The sequence below is a fragment of the Balaenoptera ricei genome, chromosome 21, assembly GCF_028023285.1.
Source record: "Balaenoptera ricei isolate mBalRic1 chromosome 21, mBalRic1.hap2, whole genome shotgun sequence".
Taxonomy (NCBI): domain Eukaryota; kingdom Metazoa; phylum Chordata; class Mammalia; order Artiodactyla; family Balaenopteridae; genus Balaenoptera; species Balaenoptera ricei.
Window position 1 is genome coordinate 36,124,464 of NC_082659.1, and position 20,086 is coordinate 36,144,549.

The following is a 20,086-nucleotide window of genomic DNA, read 5'->3' on the forward strand; positions in this document are numbered from 1 at the left end:
TCCGCCTGCCAATGCAGGGGACACGGGTTTGAGCCCTGGTCTGGGGAGATCCCACATGCCGCGGAGCAACTGGGCCCGTGAGCCACAACTACTGAGCCTGAGCGTCTGGAGCCTCTGCTCCGCAACAAGAGAGGCCGCGATAGTGAGAGGCCCGCGCGCCGCGATGAAGAGTGGCCCCCACTTGCCGCAACTGGAGAAAGCCCTCGCGCAGAAACGAAGACCCAACACAGCCAAAAAGAAAAGTAGTAAATAAATAATAAATAAAAAATTTAAAAACAAAACCAAAAACGTAAAATCTGGAAAACAGTTGAACACCTATATACCCACTGCAGACTTTACAATTAGTATTTTTCTTTTTAATAAATTTATTTATTTATTTATTTATGTTTAGCTGTGTTGGGTCTTCATTTCTGTGTGAGGGCTTTCTCTAGTTGTGGGGAGCGGGGGCCACTCTTCATTGCGGTGCGCGGGCCGCTCACTATCGCGGCCTCTCTTGTTGCGGAGCACAGGCTCCAGACGCGCAGGCTCAGTAGTCGTGGCTCACGGGCCCAGTTGCTCCACGGCATGTGGGATCTTCCCAGAGCAGGGCTCGAACCCGTGTTCCGTGCATTAGCAGGCAGATTCTCAACCACTGCGCCACCAGGGAAGCCCTACAATTCGTATTTTGAAAAAAAAGTAAAACAAAGAACCTCAGTAAAAATGACTTAAGAGTCTTCAATTAATCCTTTTTCTGTCTTAGTAAAACTGGAGGGAGATAAACAACCTTAGTAATCGTTACGGATAATATCCGGACTATGGGTGTGTCATTGGCAATGATCGTATAACCATTCCTGGAGTATTACAATGGGCTGGTCATTGTCAAGGGCACTTTCAAATATTGTGCTGCTCTGCCCGAGCGCACTGCAGTGTAGATGTGATGAGTCCCACTTCACAGAACATAAACTGAGACTCAGAGAGGATATATGATGCTTTATAACACCAAATACAGAAAAATTTAAAGAAAAAAATGTCCCGTAGTCAAATCAGTACTGTTACTTTAATCACTTTTTCTGCACTTGTATTATTAAAATTTTAACAAAATCAAATACTCCATCTAGTATTTTGTGCCCTGCTTTTACACTACATCTTCCCACCATTAAATATTCTTGGAGAAAATCATTTTTAATGAACTGTTTTCCATCCTTTTTTTAAAAAAACGTCTTTATTGGAGTATAATTGCTTTACAATGGTGTGTTAGTTTCTGCTTTATAACAAAGTGAATCAGCTATACACACACATATATCCCCCTATCTCCTCCCTCTTGCGTCTTCCTCCCACCCTCCCTATCCCAACCCTCTAGGTGGTCACAAAGCACCGAGCTGATCTCCCTGTGCTACGTGGCTGCTTCCCACTAGCTAGCTATTTTACATTTGGTAGTATATATAAGTCCATGCCACTCTCTCACTTCGTCCCAGCTTCCCCTTCCCCTTCCCCGTGTCCTCAAGTCCATTTTCTACGTCTGCGTCTTTATTTTCCATTCTTAAGTTGGGCCATCCGTTATTTAACCAACCCCCTATTGTGGGATTTTTAGGTAGCTTCTAATATTTTTTCTATTACACTACTGGCTGAGATGAATATTCTTGAACATAAGTCTTGTACATAAATTTGACTTTCACCTTAGGATAAGATGCTAAAAGCAAAACTACTGGCTCAAAGTGTATGAACATTTTAAGGCTGTTGATACACAAATTGCCAAATTACCCTCCAGAAGGTTCGCACCAATTTCCATCCCCATCAGCAGCAACAGACGAAAACGGCCTTTTCCTTACATACTTAGCAGCAAATTTTGTGCATTCTTAAAACTTTCTACCAATTAGATGAGCAAAAAAGAAATAGATTTATAACTTGCGTTTCTTTGTTAGGTAGTGAAGTTGAACATCTTTCCATATTTATTGGGGATAAGCTTCTGTTCTATTGTGAATGCCCTGTCGCATCTTCTACCCGCTTATCTATCACTGTTTTGGGAGATGTTAGGATGCAGAACCTTCTTCGGTGCCTGGTGTGGTTCTGCTCCTGCTGACACAGAGTCCTCTCTCAGTGGAAGATGGCTGCTCCTTAGCACTGAGAAAAGTCAGCACCCCTACATCCCGCCATGGGCCTGGAAGTGATGTCTCAGTGGCTCTGGAGGAATTACATTCAGGTCCCTGGATTAAGCAACTCACCAGCAACCAGAACTGGTACTTCAGGACTAAATGACTCTGCAGTGTATCAGTTCCCATGAACTTGACCTTCTTCCCACCTTTTCACCCAGTGACTGAATCAGGCCAAGCTGCGGTGGAGACACAGCTTCGTCTCTCTTCTCCCGGGAGTGGGACTGAAAAGCCAGTACAGAGCAGATCATCCCTGCAGACACTCGCTGGGTGACCCCGGGGCACAGCAGGAGGAAAGAAGGGTGATCATCCTCACCCTTCTTGGACGGTGGAGCCACGTTCCAAAAACAGATGCAGTAAGCACGAACCACACAACCACCCAGATGAACTTGAACTCAGCAGTTGGAATGAATAACCCCTCCTTTCTGCAAGTCACTGCTCACCCTGTGCCTCTCTCCATTGCTGAGTGGTTCCTTCTGGCTTGAAATCACTACTGGTGACTGACCACTGCTGGTGCTTTACATTGTTGTTCCCCCCACGAGAATGCCAAGTTCAGGGCATCCAGTTCCTCCGCGTGAAACCCTTCGTAGTTGCTATGGGTGAACGGAAGAGTGAGAGATAAATGAACAAAACAATTTTTCCCTAGCACTTCCATGCTGTTTCTAAATGACAGATTTCCACAGCTCCCTCCCCCATACAACCACAGACTCTTTGAAGACATTTCTCTCTCTCCCCGCATGCCTGGCACAAAGGGGGATAAATGCTAATCGAGGGAATGAATGAACCAAACCTTATCTGGACCACAATAACACCTACTTGAGCTCATCTTTCCTTTTTTTTTTTTTTTTTTTGATGTTTTAGTTTAAATTTTATTTCCTGCCCCCAAACATCCATTAAGCGCCCAGGAGAAGGAAAAGGGGATGTGACTAGCAATAGAGAGAAATGTTCTTCACAACAATGGCCATGGCAAGCTTAGGCACTTTTGGTGAAATCTCTCTGGGAAGTACTGGCAGAGGAATAAAAGGCAAACTGACACAGAAGTATTGCTCGGTGTGCATTTCCAGGCTCTGCCTTCTTTCTCATCTCTTGGTGGCAGGCGGAGGAAGAGGAGAAAAGGTTCAACTTTTTGATAAACCGGCAGAATAAGCTTATCACATCCTCTCACTATCTCTGCATAGGTTCTAGTCTCTGCAGCATTATATAAGCTTTGCCCAAAGTAATGAACAGTTGAAAGTCAAATGGAATACTTCACCAAACAACTTAAAAATGCTTGCACACCGGAAAGGATTAAGTTGCAGAGAACACAAATGGACCCAGAGCAACCTCTGCCAAAAGAGAATATTGTGCTAAATGTACAGCCACAGCTCTTTTCCATATGAAGAAACAGTCAGAAGGATAAAAGAACTTGGTCAAAATCACACAAGTAAGTAGGACAGAATCTGCTCTGTCTGTCTCTCCCAAGGGTTGTGTTCTTTAACCACCAGGCTAGCTTTTCTCAAATCTGATTCATGCATAGAATAACTCTACCCCTCTGTTTGCCTTGAATATTCCCTGTTTATACGTATGCCTGCTGCAGGTTTTCACATTGCCCACTTTGACTCCCAAAAGCAACCGAGAATACACAATACTTTGGCCACTCTATCCATGGACCACTGTGGTGGGACTGCCCAGGAAGCTTATTGAAAGTGCAGCTTCCAGAGCCCTACTCCAGATCTAGATAAGTTTTCTGAGGGTTGGCTCAAGAATCCAGGTACAAGTCTTTTGAAGTGGTTTTGTGGAAACCCCCAGGTGAGTCTCTCGCTCTCTTAAGTTAATAAACCATTTATTCTGCCTCCCGCAGATGCCCAGCCAGGTCCTGTTAAGGTAGGAGTCCCCGCACCACATCAGAGGGATGCTCCCAGCCAAGTCATCTCTGGAGCCTTGGAGAATCTGGATGGTCTCGTGCTGGCCCACCTGCCATGACAAACCTCCTCCAGAGCATTCCCCTTCCCATTTTACCTTCTACCACTCCCAAAGGCAGTCTGCTCCAATGAGGCCTGACTTCGTCTGTCCTAACGTGCACCCGCTCATTCAAGCAGTTTAGGAATACAAGGTGCTGTGGTTCTCAACCAGGGTGGCCCAACCTCTAAAACAGTAGTCCAAGCAGTCTCTACCTCCTGGGCACATCCCCTCTGCAACAGCCCCAGTAAACGAATGTCCCATCCTTGCTTTTTCAAGGTCGGCAACAGGGAGTCCCCTCCTAAAGAAGGTTCTCTCGCATTGCCACACTCTCAAAGGCTGCCCCCAGTGTGCTTCCTTCCTGTGGGCCTGATCAGGCTAAGGGCAGAGTTGTCTTCTTTCCTTCTCTGAGTCGGACCAGATCGCCTTAGTAACACCTCTTCACGGTGGTGACCATGTGTTTCACGGGGGCTGCTGCTGAGCCTTTATCTCATCCTTTCATGGTGGAGAGAGGGAGGATTATAATGATTGTTACTTCTAGGGGAGAGGGGAGTGTAATGGTTATGTTGTCATTTTGTATTATGTCCTTTGGTCATGAACTTGTTTTGAATTTCATATGAAAATGGGCCCACCATTCCCACTTTGTGAGGTCATTCAGCACCCTCATTTTGCACCTTTAACATCTCTCTCAGTATCACTTGGAAATGTTTGAAATGGCATCAGCTTGTCCTCACATTCCTATCAGCTGTAAATCCGGCGCCCCAACATGAACCTAACCATTGAGCAGAACACCTCTCCACTACCTGTGTAACACTGGGTAGGCCCCTTCACCTCTTGCTTTTCTTCAGTCCTCAGTTGTGAAAATGTGAGGGTTCTATGAATTTATACTTGGGGCAGGACAAGGGCGAGGAGAGTGTGTCTTTGCTTTTATTCTTCCAAACTGGAATGTCTTCCCTCTCTTCCCCATGGGTCCAAATCTCACTTGTCCTTCAGGCCCACTGCCAAGGAGCCTTCCCTGATTCCCCAGTCCACACAAATCTCTGCCTCTTAGGGTCAGTGCCATACAACCTAGCTGTCTCTTACGTTAATCTTGCCTCTCAAGCCAATCTCAGAATGTGGGTCTCTCTTGCCCTCCTGGGGCCCCTGGGGCTGTGCCAGCCCACCGGCACGCCCCACGTGGGATGTCTGCTAGACTAGGGCATGGGTGGGGAGGCCCAGGTGTGAGGGGCCAGGCAGAGTACCTCTGCCCTCCCCCTGCTCTCCTCCACAAAACTGCCCCTCCTCCTGAAGCCTGACCCCCAAGTCACAGGTTCCTTATTATGACCTCACTGGGTAGTGATGACCTCACCGGCCTTCTCCCAGTTGCCATGGCAGCGTAACTGCCAACGTGCTGCCCTCAGAGAAACTTCCCTGACAGTTCTCCATCAGAAGTTCTCCAACCTCTTTGGTTGTCTGAGGGAGAATGTGTGACCGGATCCTCTATCTTTACTCGAACCTGTGCTCTGTTCCGTGGGTGGGCAGTGCGGCAGGTACACCGAGACCGGGCATCTCTACAGGAGCCATGGTGTACACACCACCTCACCTGGCTGCCTCATGTTCCTGTGGGGCTTGCCCACTACGTATACCTGAGCGCGTTCCCAGCTGTAAGTAATACCAGTGACCTGGGACACCTTCAGGGACCCACAGTGCTCACTGCTGAGGACAAGTGAAAGGTCCTCCCTGGACAAGTGTGCAGGATGGTCCTGATCTTTATAAATGTAGCTTCCCCTTTGGGCTACAGGATGCTTCCATTCAGACCCTTTCCTGACTGGCCTCTTAGCAAAAGACAAGTGCATTTTTGTTGGCAAATGGTAAATGGAGCAGTTTGAGGAAGAGGGCCACTCTTGAAACACACCTTCAAACCCAGGCACCTCTGTGCTGTCATGTAGACATCTACATCGGTGCCCTCAGACACATCCCATCCTGAGCTGCTGAGTACTAGGGGAGAGGGTGGTGCCATATTGATGGGAAGACCGGAAGAACCAAGAGGGGTGTTGAAGTGCTAATGAGACTGGAGGGCTGAGGAGATGGTGTCCCAGGAGGCTGGGTTGATGTGAGCCTAGACTTGGTACCCAGAACGCGGTTCTCAGTCTCCTGATCACTCTGCCTCAGTATTTGGCCTTGTTCTAATCTACATAAAAGTATCAGAGGGCTAGAGTTCAGTGTGGTTGAAACAGGCAGTAGAAATGGGGCCCAAGAGGGGTTGCCAAGGTGGGAGGGGTCCTTAACCAATTTATATTAGATTAGTTTTTTCCAAAACTTGAAAGACATTTCCATTAAAGCCTCAGAAGTGACAGACTGCAAGAAATGTTCTCTCTGTTGTGGAAGGGAGAGATGGAGAGGCTCATGATTGCAATGACTTTCGGGTTCTACTGTTTTCCCTGGAAACGGTGAAGAGACTTCCTCATGTGCTGCAGCCGTAGGCTCTAGGAATTGCTTTTGCAGCCAGTGTCCCTTCTCTAGGGACTCATAGAGGTGATGGGCCAAGGCTGAGTTTTGGATGTCAAGTAGTAAAGGTCTTCAGCCAGAAACTGGGAGAGACATGAGAGAGGGAAATTCTGGCAGGAGGCTGTGTACAGCAGAAGTGACTGATCAGTTCTGATTTTCTTTGCAGCAGCAGTGGCTCCCGTTTCTCCCCTTACCCCTGGTCACTACCATGTCCTCTACCGAGGGTGTGGAGAAACGCAGTTGGGCTGGCATGGGGAGACATACTGCCTGGTTGGTGGCTACCGGGCCTACGGGGATATTCCTCTGGCCACGCCAGCAAAGGTGGAAGCAGAGAAGCCAGTCCCCAGACGTGCTCCCAAGAGAAAGCACTCTCCGGAAAAGTCGCACGAAGACCTGGGTTGCCCCAGACCCAAAATCCGGCGATTGGAGCACGGTGCCAGGAGGTAGACCCCACAGAATCCTGCTGGCTGAGCCATTCTGAAGAGAGAGCAATGGTTTAAGTGCCTAAGGCAGCGAATGCCTCTTCCTGCTGTGACCCACCCCGTCCCCCTACTGCCCACTGCCACAGATTAGAACTTTGAAAAGATGGGCACATCTATTAAAATGGCATCATATAAAAATAGAAAAATTTATGTACATGTGCATGACTATGCCATCATATGATGATCCTGCTTGACTTCCCTAACCTAATACGTTCACAAGAATTCTTTACAATCTTTAAAATACTTGATTTGTACACATTGTATATTTATGTCTATATGGGTTTCCAACCTGCTCTCGCTGAAAGGGTTCAGACCCAAGTGTGTACATGGAGGGTCTGATTGGTGTAGTTCTGGCAGGGGTCTCATCATAAGCATCTAGGGAAACACCAGGGAAATAGCTCCCCTTGAAGGAAGGGCAAACAGATCTGGCTTATACACAAAGGGTCGCAATAAGAGGACCTGAAACAGGAAGGTCAAAGCCAGTAGGAGGTACTGGGGCAGGGGACATACAGCAAGCAAAAGACATACAGTTGGCATTGAATAGAGCCGGGAACACAGAGTGAGGGTCCTGGGGCTGCGGCCCTCAGAAGTCCAAGCAGAAAGGAGGCACTGGGCATTAGGACAGTCAGCCAGCAGGGCGCAGGGCCCAAGCCATTGAGCTGGATTCATGTCTAGGACTCATGCCAAGAGTGCCCTAGATGGCAACTAAGTCACCACGATGGGACTCGGGCAAAGGACAAGAGAGTTTAACACCTAGCCAAAGTATCCAGTGGTCCATGATGCCAGGATAAGTCTTGAAGCAAGCATGACTGAGGCTGGTTTTAAAACTACCGGGGTGGGGGGGCTTCCCTGGTGGTGCAGTGGTTGAGAATCCGCCTGCCAATGCAGGGGACACGGGTTTGAGCCCTGGTCTGGGGAGATCCCACATGCCGCGGAGCAACTGGGCCCGTGAGCCACAACTACTGAGCCTGAGCGTCTGGAGCCTCTGCTCCGCAACAAGAGAGGCCGCGATAGTGAGAGGCCCGCGCGCCGCGATGAAGAGTGGCCCCCACTTGCCGCAACTGGAGAAAGCCCTCGCGCAGAAACGAAGACCCAACACAGCCAAAAAGAAAAGTAGTAAATAAATAATAAATAAAAAATTTAAAAACAAAACCAAAAACGTAAAATCTGGAAAACAGTTGAACACCTATATACCCACTGCAGACTTTACAATTAGTATTTTTCTTTTTAATAAATTTATTTATTTATTTATTTATTTTTAGCTGTGTTGGGTCTTCATTTCTGTGTGAGGGCTTTCTCTAGTTGTGGGGAGCGGGGGCCACTCTTCATTGCGGTGCGCGGGCCGCTCACTATCGCGGCCTCTCTTGTTGCGGAGCACAGGCTCCAGACGCGCAGGCTCAGTAGTCGTGGCTCACGGGCCCAGTTGCTCCACGGCATGTGGGATCTTCCCAGAGCAGGGCTCGAACCCGTGTTCCGTGCATTAGCAGGCAGATTCTCAACCACTGCGCCACCAGGGAAGCCCTACAATTCGTATTTTGAAAAAAAAGTAAAACAAAGAACCTCAGTAAAAATGACTTAAGAGTCTTCAATTAATCCTTTTTCTGTCTTAGTAAAACTGGAGGGAGATAAACAACCTTAGTAATCGTTACGGATAATATCCGGACTATGGGTGTGTCATTGGCAATGATCGTATAACCATTCCTGGAGTATTACAATGGGCTGGTCATTGTCAAGGGCACTTTCAAATATTGTGCTGCTCTGCCCGAGCGCACTGCAGTGTAGATGTGATGAGTCCCACTTCACAGAACATAAACTGAGACTCAGAGAGGATATATGATGCTTTATAACACCAAATACAGAAAAATTTAAAGAAAAAAATGTCCCGTAGTCAAATCAGTACTGTTACTTTAATCACTTTTTCTGCACTTGTATTATTAAAATTTTAACAAAATCAAATACTCCATCTAGTATTTTGTGCCCTGCTTTTACACTACATCTTCCCACCATTAAATATTCTTGGAGAAAATCATTTTTAATGAACTGTTTTCCATCCTTTTTTTAAAAAAACGTCTTTATTGGAGTATAATTGCTTTACAATGGTGTGTTAGTTTCTGCTTTATAACAAAGTGAATCAGCTATACACACACATATATCCCCATATCTCCTCCCTCTTGCGTCTTCCACCCACCCTCCCTATCCCAACCCTCTAGGTGGTCACAAAGCACCGAGCTGATCTCCCTGTGCTACGCGGCTGCTTCCCACTAGCTAGCTATTTTACATTTGGTAGTATACATAAGTCCATGCCACTCTCTCACTTCGTCCCAGCTTCCCCTTCCCCTTCCCCGTGTCCTCAAGTCCATTTTCTACGTCTGCGTCTTTATTTTCCATTCTTAAGTTGGGCCATCCGTTATTTAACCAACCCCCTATTGTGGGATTTTTAGGTAGCTTCTAATATTTTTTCTATTACACTACTGGCTGAGATGAATATTCTTGAACATAAGTCTTGTACATCAATTTGACTTTCACCTTAGGATAAGATGCTAAAAGCAAAACTACTGGCTCAAAGTGTATGAACATTTTAAGGCTGTTGATACACAAATTGCCAAATTACCCTCCAGAAGGTTCGCACCAATTTCCATCCCCATCAGCAGCAACAGACGAAAACGGCCTTTTCCTTACATCCTTAGCAGCAAATTTTGTGCATTCTTAAAACTTTCTACCAATTAGATGAGCAAAAAAGAAATAGATTTATAACTTGCGTTTCTTTGTTAGGTAGTGAAGTTGAACATCTTTCCATATTTATTGGGGATAAGCTTCTGTTCTATTGTGAATGCCCTGTCGCATCTTCTACCCGCTTATCTATCACTGTTTTGGGAGATGTTAGGATGCAGAACCTTCTTCGGTGCCTGGTGTGGTTCTGCTCCTGCTGACACAGAGTCCTCTCTCAGTGGAAGATGGCTGCTCCTTAGCACTGAGAAAAGTCAGCACCCCTACAGCCCGCCATGGGCCTGGAAGTGATGTCTCAGTGGCTCTGGAGGAATTACATTCAGGTCCCTGGATTTAGCAACTCACCAGCAACCAGAACTGGTACTTCAGGACTAAATGACTCTGCAGTGTATCAGTTCCCATGAACTTGACCTTCTTCCCACCTTTGCACCCAGTGACTGAATCAGGCCAAGCTGCGGTGGAGACACAGCTTCGTCTCTCTTCTCCCGGGAGTGGGACTGAAAAGCCAGTACAGAGCAGATCATCCCTGCAGACACTCGCTGGGTGACCCCGGGGCACAGCAGGAGGAAAGAAGGGTGATCATCCTCACCCTTCTTGGACGGTGGAGCCACGTTCCAAAAACAGATGCAGTAAGCACGAACCACACAACAACCCAGATGAACTTGAACTCAGCAGTTGGAATGAATAACCCCTCCTTTCTGCAAGTCACTGCTCACCCTGTGCCTCTCTCCATTGCTGAGTGGTTCCTTCTGGCTTGAAATCACTACTGGTGACTGACCACTGCTGGTGCTTTACATTGTTGTTCCCCCCACGAGAATGCCAAGTTCAGGGCATCCAGTTCCTCCCCGTGAAACCCTTCGTAGTTGCTATGGGTGAACGGAAGAGTGAGAGATAAATGAACAAAACAATTTTTCCCTAGCACTTCCATGCTGTTTCTAAATGACAGATTTCCACAGCTCCCTCCCCCATACAACCACAGACTCTTTGAAGACATTTCTCTCTCTCCCCGCATGCCTGGCACAAAGGGGGATAAATGCTAATCGAAGGAATGAATGAACCAAACCTTATCTGGACCACAATAACACCTACTTGAGCTCATCTTTCCTTTTTTTTTTTTTTTTTGATGTTTTAGTTTAAATTTTATTTCCTGCCCCCAAACATCCATTAAGCGCCCAGGAGAAGGAAAAGGGGATGTGACTAGCAATAGAGAGAAATGTTCTTCACAACAATGGCCATGGCAAGCTTAGGCACTTTTGGTGAAATCTCTCTGGGAAGTACTGGCAGAGGAATAAAAGGCAAACTGACACAGAAGTATTGCTCGGTGTGCATTTCCAGGCTCTGCCTTCTTTCTCATCTCTTGGTGGCAGGCGGAGGAAGAGGAGAAAAGGTTCAACTTTTTGATAAACCGGCAGAATAAGCTTATCACATCCTCTCACTATCTCTGCATAGGTTCTAGTCTCTGCAGCATTATATAAGCTTTGCCCAAAGTAATGAACAGTTGAAAGTCAAATGGAATACTTCACCAAACAACTTAAAAATGCTTGCACACCGGAAAGGATTAAGTTGCAGAGAACACAAATGGACCCAGAGCAACCTCTGCCAAAAGAGAATATTGTGCTAAATGTACAGCCACAGCTCTTTTCCATATGAAGAAACAGTCAGAAGGATAAAAGAACTTGGTCAAAATCACACAAGTAAGTAGGACAGAATCTGCTCTGTCTGTCTCTCCCAAGGGTTGTGTTCTTTAACCACCAGGCTAGCTTTTCTCAAATCTGATTCATGCATAGAATAACTCTACCCCTCTGTTTGCCTTGAATATTCCCTGTTTATACGTATGCCTGCTGCAGGTTTTCACATTGCCCACTTTGACTCCCAAAAGCAACCGAGAATACACAATACTTTGGCCACTCTATCCATGGACCACTGTGGTGGGACTGCCCAGGAAGCTTATTGAAAGTGCAGCTTCCAGAGCCCTACTCCAGATCTAGATAAGTTTTCTGAGGGTTGGCTCAAGAATCCAGGTACAAGTCTTTTGAAGTGGTTTTGTGGAAACCCCCAGGTGAGTCTCTCGCTCTCTTAAGTTAATAAACCATTTATTCTGCCTCCCGCAGATGCCCAGCCAGGTCCTGTTAAGGTAGGAGTCCCCGCACCACATCAGAGGGATGCTCCCAGCCAAGTCATCTCTGGAGCCTTGGAGAATCTGGATGGTCTCGTGCTGGCCCACCTGCCATGACAAACCTCCTCCAGAGCATTCCCCTTCCCATTTTACCTTCTACCACTCCCAAAGGCAGTCTGCTCCAATGAGGCCTGACTTCGTCTGTCCTAACGTGCACCCGCTCATTCAAGCAGTTTAGGAATACAAGGTGCTGTGGTTCTCAACCAGGGTGGCCCAACCTCTAAAACAGTAGTCCAAGCAGTCTCTACCTCCTGGGCACATCCCCTCTGCAACAGCCCCAGTAAACGAATGTCCCATCCTTGCTTTTTCAAGGTCGGCAACAGGGAGTCCCCTCCTAAAGAAGGTTCTCTCGCATTGCCACACTCTCAAAGGCTGCCCCCAGTGTGCTTCCTTCCTGTGGGCCTGATCAGGCTAAGGGCAGAGTTGTCTTCTTTCCTTCTCTGAGTCGGACCTGATCGCCTTAGTAACACCTCTTCACGGTGGTGACCATGTGTTTCACGGGGGCTGCTGCTGAGCCTTTATCTCATCCTTTCATGGTGGAGAGAGGGAGGATTATAATGATTGTTACTTCTAGGGGAGAGGGGAATGTAATGGTTATGTTGTCATTTTGTATTATGTCCTTTGGTCATGAACTTGTTTTGAATTTCATATGAAAATGGGCCCACCATTCCCACTTTGTGAGGTCATTCAGCACCCTCATTTTGCACCTTTAACATCTCTCTCAGTATCACTTGGAAATGTTTGAAATGGCATGAGCTTGTCCTCACATTCCTATCAGCTGTAAATCCGGCGCCCCAACATGAACCTAACCATTGAGCAGAACACCTCTCCACTACCTGTGTAACACTGGGTAGGCCCCTTCACCTCTTGCTTTTCTTCAGTCCTCAGTTGTGAAAATGTGAGGGTTCTATGAATTTATACTTGGGGCAGGACAAGGGCGAGGAGAGTGTGTCTTTGCTTTTATTCTTCCAAACTGGAATGTCTTCCCTCTCTTCCCCATGGGTCCAAATCTCACTTGTCCTTCAGGCCCACTGCCAAGGAGCCTTCCCTGATTCCCCAGTCCACACAAATCTCTGCCTCTTAGGGTCAGTGCCATACAACCTAGCTGTCTCTTACGTTAATCTTGCCTCTCAAGCCAATCTCAGAATGTGGGTCTCTCTTGCCCTCCTGGGGCCCCTGGGGCTGTGCCAGCCCACCGGCACGCCCCACGTGGGATGTCTGCTAGACTAGGGCATGGGTGGGGAGGCCCAGGTGTGAGGGGCCAGGCAGAGTACCTCTGCCCTCCCCCTGCTCTCCTCCACAAAACTGCCCCTCCTCCTGAAGCCTGACCCCCAAGTCACAGGTTCCTTATTATGACCTCACTGGGTAGTGATGACCTCACCGGCCTTCTCCCAGTTGCCATGGCAGCGTAACTGCCAACGTGCTGCCCTCAGAGAAACTTCCCTGACAGTTCTCCACCAGAAGTTCTCCAACCTCTTTGGTTGTCTGAGGGAGAATGTGTGACCGGATCCTCTATCTTTACTCGAACCTGTGCTCTGTTCCGTGGGTGGGCAGTGCGGCAGGTACACCGAGACCGGGCATCTCTACAGGAGCCATGGTGTACACACCACCTCACCTGGCTGCCTCATGTTCCTGTGGGGCTTGCCCACTACGTATACCTGAGCGCGTTCCCAGCTGTAAGTAATACCAGTGACCTGGGACACCTTCAGGGACCCACAGTGCTCACTGCTGAGGACAAGTGAAAGGTCCTCCCTGGACAAGTGTGCAGGATGGTCCTGATCTTTATAAATGTAGCTTCCCCTTTGGGCTACAGGATGCTTCCATTCAGACCCTTTCCTGACTGGCCTCTTAGCAAAAGACAAGTGCATTTTTGTTGGCAAATGGTAAATGGAGCAGTTTGAGGAAGAGGGCCACTCTTGAAACACACCTTCAAACCCAGGCACCTCTGTGCTGTCATGTAGACATCTACATCGGTGCCCTCAGACACATCCCATCCTGAGCTGCTGAGTACTAGGGGAGAGGGTGGTGCCATATTGATGGGAAGACCGGAAGAACCAAGAGGGGTGTTGAAGTGCTAATGAGACTGGAGGGCTGAGGAGATGGTGTCCCAGGAGGCTGGGTTGATGTGAGCCTAGACTTGGTACCCAGAACGCGCTTCTCAGTCTCCTGATCACTCTGCCTCAGTATTTGGCCTTGTTCTAATCTACATAAAAGTATCAGAGGGCTAGAGTTCAGTGTGGTTGAAACAGGCAGTAGAAATGGGGCCCAAGAGGGGTTGCCAAGGTGGGAGGGGTCCTTAACCAATTTATATTAGATTAGTTTTTTCCAAAACTTGAAAGACATTTCCATTAAAGCCTCAGAAGTGACAGACTGCAAGAAATGTTCTCTCTGTTGTGGAAGGGAGAGATGGAGAGGCTCATGATTGCAATGACTTTCGGGTTCTACTGTTTTCCCTGGAAACGGTGAAGAGACTTCCTCATGTGCTGCAGCCGTAGGCTCTAGGAATTGCTTTTGCAGCCAGTGTCCCTTCTCTAGGGACTCATAGATGTGATGGGCCAAGGCTGTGTTTTGGATGTCAAGTAGTAAAGGTCTTCAGCCAGAAACTGGGAGAGACATGAGAGAGGGAAATTCTGGCAGGAGGCTGTGTACAGCAGAAGTGACTGATCAGTTCTGATTTTCTTTGCAGCAGCAGTTCCTTTGGCCACGCCAGCAAAGGTGGAAGCAGAGAAGCCAGTCCCCAGACGTGCCCCCAACAGAAAGCATTCTCCGGAAAAGTCGCACAAAGATCTGGGTTGCCCCAGACCCAAAATCCGGCGATTGGAGCTCGGTGCCAGGAGGTAGACCCCACAGAATCCTGCTGGCTGAGCCATTCTGAAGAGAGAGCAATGGTTTAACTGCCTAAGGCAGCGAATGCCTCTTCCTGCTGTGACCCGCCCCGTCCCCCTACTGCCCACTGCCACAGATTAGAACTTTGAAAAGATGGGCACATCTATTAAAGTGGCATCATATAAAAATAGAAAATTGTATATACATGTGCATGATTATGCCATCATATGATGATCCTGCTTGACTTCCCTAACCTAATACGTTCACAAGAATTCTTTACAATCTTTAAAATACTTGATTTGTACACATTGTATATTTATGTCTATATGGGTTTCCAACCTGCTCTCGCTGAAAGGGTTCAGACCCAAGTGTGTACATGGAGGGTCTGATTGGTGTAGTTCTGGCAGGGGTCTCATCATAAGCATCTAGGGAAACACCAGGGAAATAGCTCCCCTTGAAGGAAGGGCAAACAGATCTGGCTTATACACAAAGGGTCGCAATAAGAGGACCTGAAACAGGAAGGTCAAAGCCAGTAGGAGGTACTGGGGCAGGGGACATACAGCAAGCAAAAGACATACAGTTGGCATTGAATAGAGCCGGGAACACAGAGTGAGGGTCCTGGGGCTGCGGCCCTCAGAAGTCCAAGCAGAAAGGAGGCACTGGGCATTAGGACAGTCAGCCAGCAGGGAGCAGGGCCCAAGCCATTGAGCTGGATTCATGTCTAGGACTCATGCCAAGAGTGCCCTAGATGGCAACTAAGTCACCACGATGGGACTCGGGCAAAGGACAAGAGAGTTTAACACCTAGCCAAAGTATCCAGTGGTCCATGATGCCAGGATAAGTCTTGAAGCAAGCATGACTGAGGCTGGTTTTAAAACTGTCGGGGTGGGGGGGATTCCCTGGTGGTGCAGTGGTTGAGAATCCGCCTGCCAATGCAGGGGACACGGGTTTGAGCCCTGGTCTGGGGAGATCCCACATGCCGCGGAGCAACTGGGCCCGTGAGCCACAACTACTGAGCCTGAGCGTCTGGAGCCTCTGCTCCGCAACAAGAGAGGCCGCGATAGTGAGAGGCCCGCGCGCCGCGATGAAGAGTGGCCCCCACTTGCCGCAACTGGAGAAAGCCCTCGCGCAGAAACAAAGACCCAACACAGCCAAAAATAAAAATAATAAATAAATCATAAATAAAAAATTTAAAAACAAAACCAAAAACGTAAAATGTGGAAAAAAGTTGAACACCTATATACCCACTGCAGACTTTACAATTAGTATTTTTCTTTTTAATAAATTTATTTATTTATTTATTTATGTTTTGCTGTGTTGGGTCTTCTTTTCTGTGTGAGGGCTTTCTCTAGTTGTGGGGAGCGGGGGCCACTCTTCATCGCAGTGCGCGGGCCGCTCACTATCGCGGCCTCTCTTGTTGCGGAGCACAGGCTCCAGACGCGCAGGCTCAGTAGTTGTGGCTCACGGGCCCAGTTGCTCCACGGCATGTGGGATCTTCCCAGAGCAGGGCTCGAACCTGTGTCCCGTGCATTAGCAGGCAGATTCTCAACCACTGCGCCACCAGGGAAGCCCTACAATTAGTACTTTGAAAAACAAAACAAAACAAAACAAAGAACCTCAGTAAAAATGACTTAAGAGTCTTCAATTAATCCTTTTTTTGGCTTAGTAAAAGTGGAGGGAGATAAACAACCTTAGTAATCGTTACGGATAATATCCGGACTATGGGTGTGCCATTGGCTATGATAGTATAACCATTCCTGGAGTATTACAATGGGCTGGTCATTGTCAAGGGCACTTTCAAATATTGTGCTGCTCTGCCCGAGCGCACTGCAGTGTAGATGTGATGAGTCCCACTTCACAGAACATAAACTGAGACTCCGAGAGGATATATGATGCTTTATAACACCAAATACAGAAAAATTTAAAGAAAAAAATGTCCCGTAGTCAAATCAGTACTGTTATTTTAATCACTTTTTCTGCACTTGTATTATTATATTTTAACAAAATGAAATACTCCATCTAGTATTCTGTACCCTGCTTTTACACTACATCTTCCCACCATTAAATATTCTTGGAGAAAATCATTTTTAATGAATGAACTGTTTTCCATCCTTTTTTAAAAGAAACATCTTTATTGGAGTATAATTGCTTTACAATGGTGTGTTAGTTTCTGCTTTATAACAAAGTGAATCAGCTATACATACACATGTATCCCCATATCTCCTCCCTCTTGCGTCTCCCTCCCATCCTCCCTATCCCACCCCTCTAGGTGGTCACAAAGCACCGAGCTGATCTCCCTGTGCTACGCGGCTGCTTCCCACTAGCTAGCTATTTTATATTTGGTAGTATATATAAGTCCATGCCACTCTCTCACTTCGTCCCAGCTTCCCCTTCCCCTTCCCCGTGTCCTCAAGTCCATTTTCTACGTCTGCGTCTTTATTTTCCATTCTTAAGTTGGGCCATCCGTTACTTAACCAACCCCCTATTGTGGGATTTTTAGGTAGCTTCTAATATTTTTTCTATTACACTACTGGCTGAGATGAATATTCTTGAACATAAGTCTTGTACATAAATTTGACTTTCACCTTAGGATAAGATGCTAAAAGCAAAACTACTGGCTCAAAGTGTATGAACATTTTAAGGCTGTTGATACACAAATTGCCAAATTACCCTCCAGAAGGTTCGCACCAATTTCCATCCCCATCAGCAGCAACAGACGAAAACGGCCTTTTCCTTACATCCTTAGCAGCAAATTTTGTGCATTCTTAAAACTTTCTACCAATTAGATGAGCAAAAAAGAAATAGATTTATAACTGGCGTTTCTTTGTTAGGTAGTGAAGTTGAACATCTTTCCATATTTATTGGGGATAAGCTTCTGTTCTATTGTGAATGCCCTGTCGCATCTTCTACCCGCTTATCTATCACTGTTTTGGGAGATGTTAGGATGCAGAACCTTCTTCGGTGCCTGGTGTGGTTCTGCTCCTGCTGACACAGAGTCCTCTCTCAGTGGAAGATGGCTGCTCCTTAGCACTGAGAAAAGTCAGCACCCCTACATCCCGCCATGGGCCTGGAAGTGATGTCTCAGTGGCTCTGGAGGAATTACATTCAGGTCCCTGGATTTAGCAACTCACCAGCAACCAGAACTGGTACTTCAGGACTAAATGACTCTGCAGTGCATCAGTTCTCATGAACTTGACCTTCTTCCCACCTTTGCACCCAGTGACTGAATCAGGCCAAGCTGCGGTGGAGACACAGCTTCGTCTCTCTTCTCCCGGGAGTGGGACTGAAAAGCCAGTACAGAGCAGATCATCCCTGCAGACACTCGCTGGGTGACCCCGGGGCACAGCAGGAGGAAAGAAGGGTGACGATCCTCACCCTTCTTGGAGGGTGGAGCCACGTTCCAAAAACAGATGCAGTAAGCACGAACCACACAACAACCCAGATGAACTTGAACTCAGCAGTTGGAATGAATAACCCCTCCTTTCTGCAAGTCACTGCTCACCCTGTGCCTCTCTCCATTGCTGAGTGGTTCCTTCTGGCTTGAAATCACTACTGGTGACTTACCACTGCTGGTGCTTTACATTGTTGTTTCCCCCACGAGAATGTCAAGTTCAGAGCATCCAGTTCCTCCTCGTGACACCCTTCGTAGTTGCTATGGGTGAACGGAAGAGTGAGAGATAAATGAACAAAACAATTTTTCCCTAGCACTTCCATGCTGTTTCTAAATGACAGATTTCCACAGCTCCCTCCCCCATACAACCACAGACTCTTTGAAGACATTTCTCTCTCTCCCCGCATGCCTGGCACAAAGGGGGATAAATGCTAATCGAGGGAGTGAATGAACCAAACCTTATCTGGACCACAATAACGCCTACTTGAGCTCATCTTTCTTCTTTTTTTTTTTTGATGTTTTAGTTTAAATTTTATTGCCTGCCCCCAAACATCCATTAAGCGCCCAGGAGAAGGAAAAGAGGATGTGACTAGCAATAGAGAGAAATGTTCTTCACAACAATGGCCATGGCAAGCTTAGGCACTTTTGGTGAAATCTCTCTGGGAAGTAGTGGCAGAGGAATAAAAGGCAAACTGACACAGAAGTATTGCTTGGTGTGCATTTCCAGGCTCTGCCTTCTCCCTCATCTCTTGGTGGCAGGCGGAGGAAGAGGAGAAAAGGTTCAACTTTTTGATAAACCGGCAGAATAAGCTTATCACATCCTCTCACTATCTCTGCATAAGTTCTAGTCTCTGCAGCATTATATAAGCTTTGCCCAAAGTAATGAACAGTTGAAAGTCAAATGTAATATTTCACCAAACAACTTAAAAATGCTTGCACACCGGAAAGGATTAAGTTGCAGAGAACACAAATGGACCCAGAGCAACCTCTGCCAAAAGAGAATATTGTGCTAAATGTACAGCCATAGCTCTTTTCCATATGAAGAAACAGTCAGAAGGATAAAAGAACTTGGTCAAAATCACACAAGTAAGTAGGACAGAATCTGGTCTGTCTGTCTCTCCCAAGGGTTGTGTTCTTTAACCACCAGGCTAGCTTTCCTCAAATCTGATTCATGCATAGAATAACTCTACCCCTCTGTTTGCCTTGAATATTCCCGTTTATACGTATGCCTGCTGCAGTTTTGCACATTGCCCACTTTGACTCCCAAAAGCAACCGAGAATACACAATACTTTGGTCACTCTATCCATGGACCACTGTGGTGGGACTGCCCAGGAAGCTTATTGAAAGTGCAGCTTCCAGAGCCCTACTCCAGATCTAGATAAGTTTTCTGAGGGTTGGCTCAAGAATCCAGGTACAAGTCTTTTGAAGTGGTTTTGTGGAACCCCCCAGGTGAGTCTCTCGCTCTCCTAAGTTAATAAACCATTTATTCTGCCTCCCGCAGATGCCCAGCCAGGTCCTGTTAAGGTAGGAGTCCCCGCACCACATCAGAGGGATGCTCCCAGCCAAGTCATCTCTGGAGCCTTGGAGAATCTGGATGGTCTCGTGCTGGCCCACCTGCCATGACAAACCTCCTCCAGAGCATTCCCCTTCCCATTTTACCTTCTACCACTCCCAAAGGCAGTCTGCTCCAATGAGGCCTGACTTCGTCTGTCCTAACGTGCACCCGCTCATTCAAGCACTTTAGGAATACAAGGTGCTGTGGTTCTCAACCAGGGTGGCCCAACCTCTAAAATAGTAGTCCAAGCAGTCTCTACCTCCTGGGCACATCCCCTCTGCAACAGCCCCAGTAAACGAATGTCCCATCCTTGCTTGTTCAAGGTCGGCAACAGGGAGTCCCCTCCTAAAGAAGGTTCTCTCGCATTGCCACAC

The 20,086-nt window shown here is 47.3% G+C and overlaps 1 protein-coding gene across 1 annotated transcript; it reads left to right on the forward strand.

Annotated features, from left to right (window-relative positions):
* Positions 1-5,529: 5,529 nt before the first annotated feature.
* LOC132356487 (DPEP2 neighbor protein-like) lies at positions 5,530-7,001 on the forward strand. The gene is made up of 2 exons (XM_059909337.1): positions 5,530-5,596; positions 6,721-7,001. The coding sequence occupies exons 1-2, from the start codon at positions 5,530-5,532 to the stop codon at positions 6,999-7,001; spliced, it is 348 nt and encodes a 115-aa protein (XP_059765320.1).
* Positions 7,002-20,086: the final 13,085 nt, after the last annotated feature.

Excerpts from the sequence above, each read along its gene's own strand:
- LOC132356487 (XM_059909337.1), top strand. The coding sequence starts at position 5,530 with ATGTGTGACCGGATCCTCTATCTTTACTCGAACCTGTGCTCTGTTCCG. Across the intron at positions 5,597-6,720 it reads GTGGGTGGGCAGTGCGGCAG|CAGCAGTGGCTCCCGTTTCT; the intron begins GTACACCGAGAC and ends TTTTCTTTGCAG.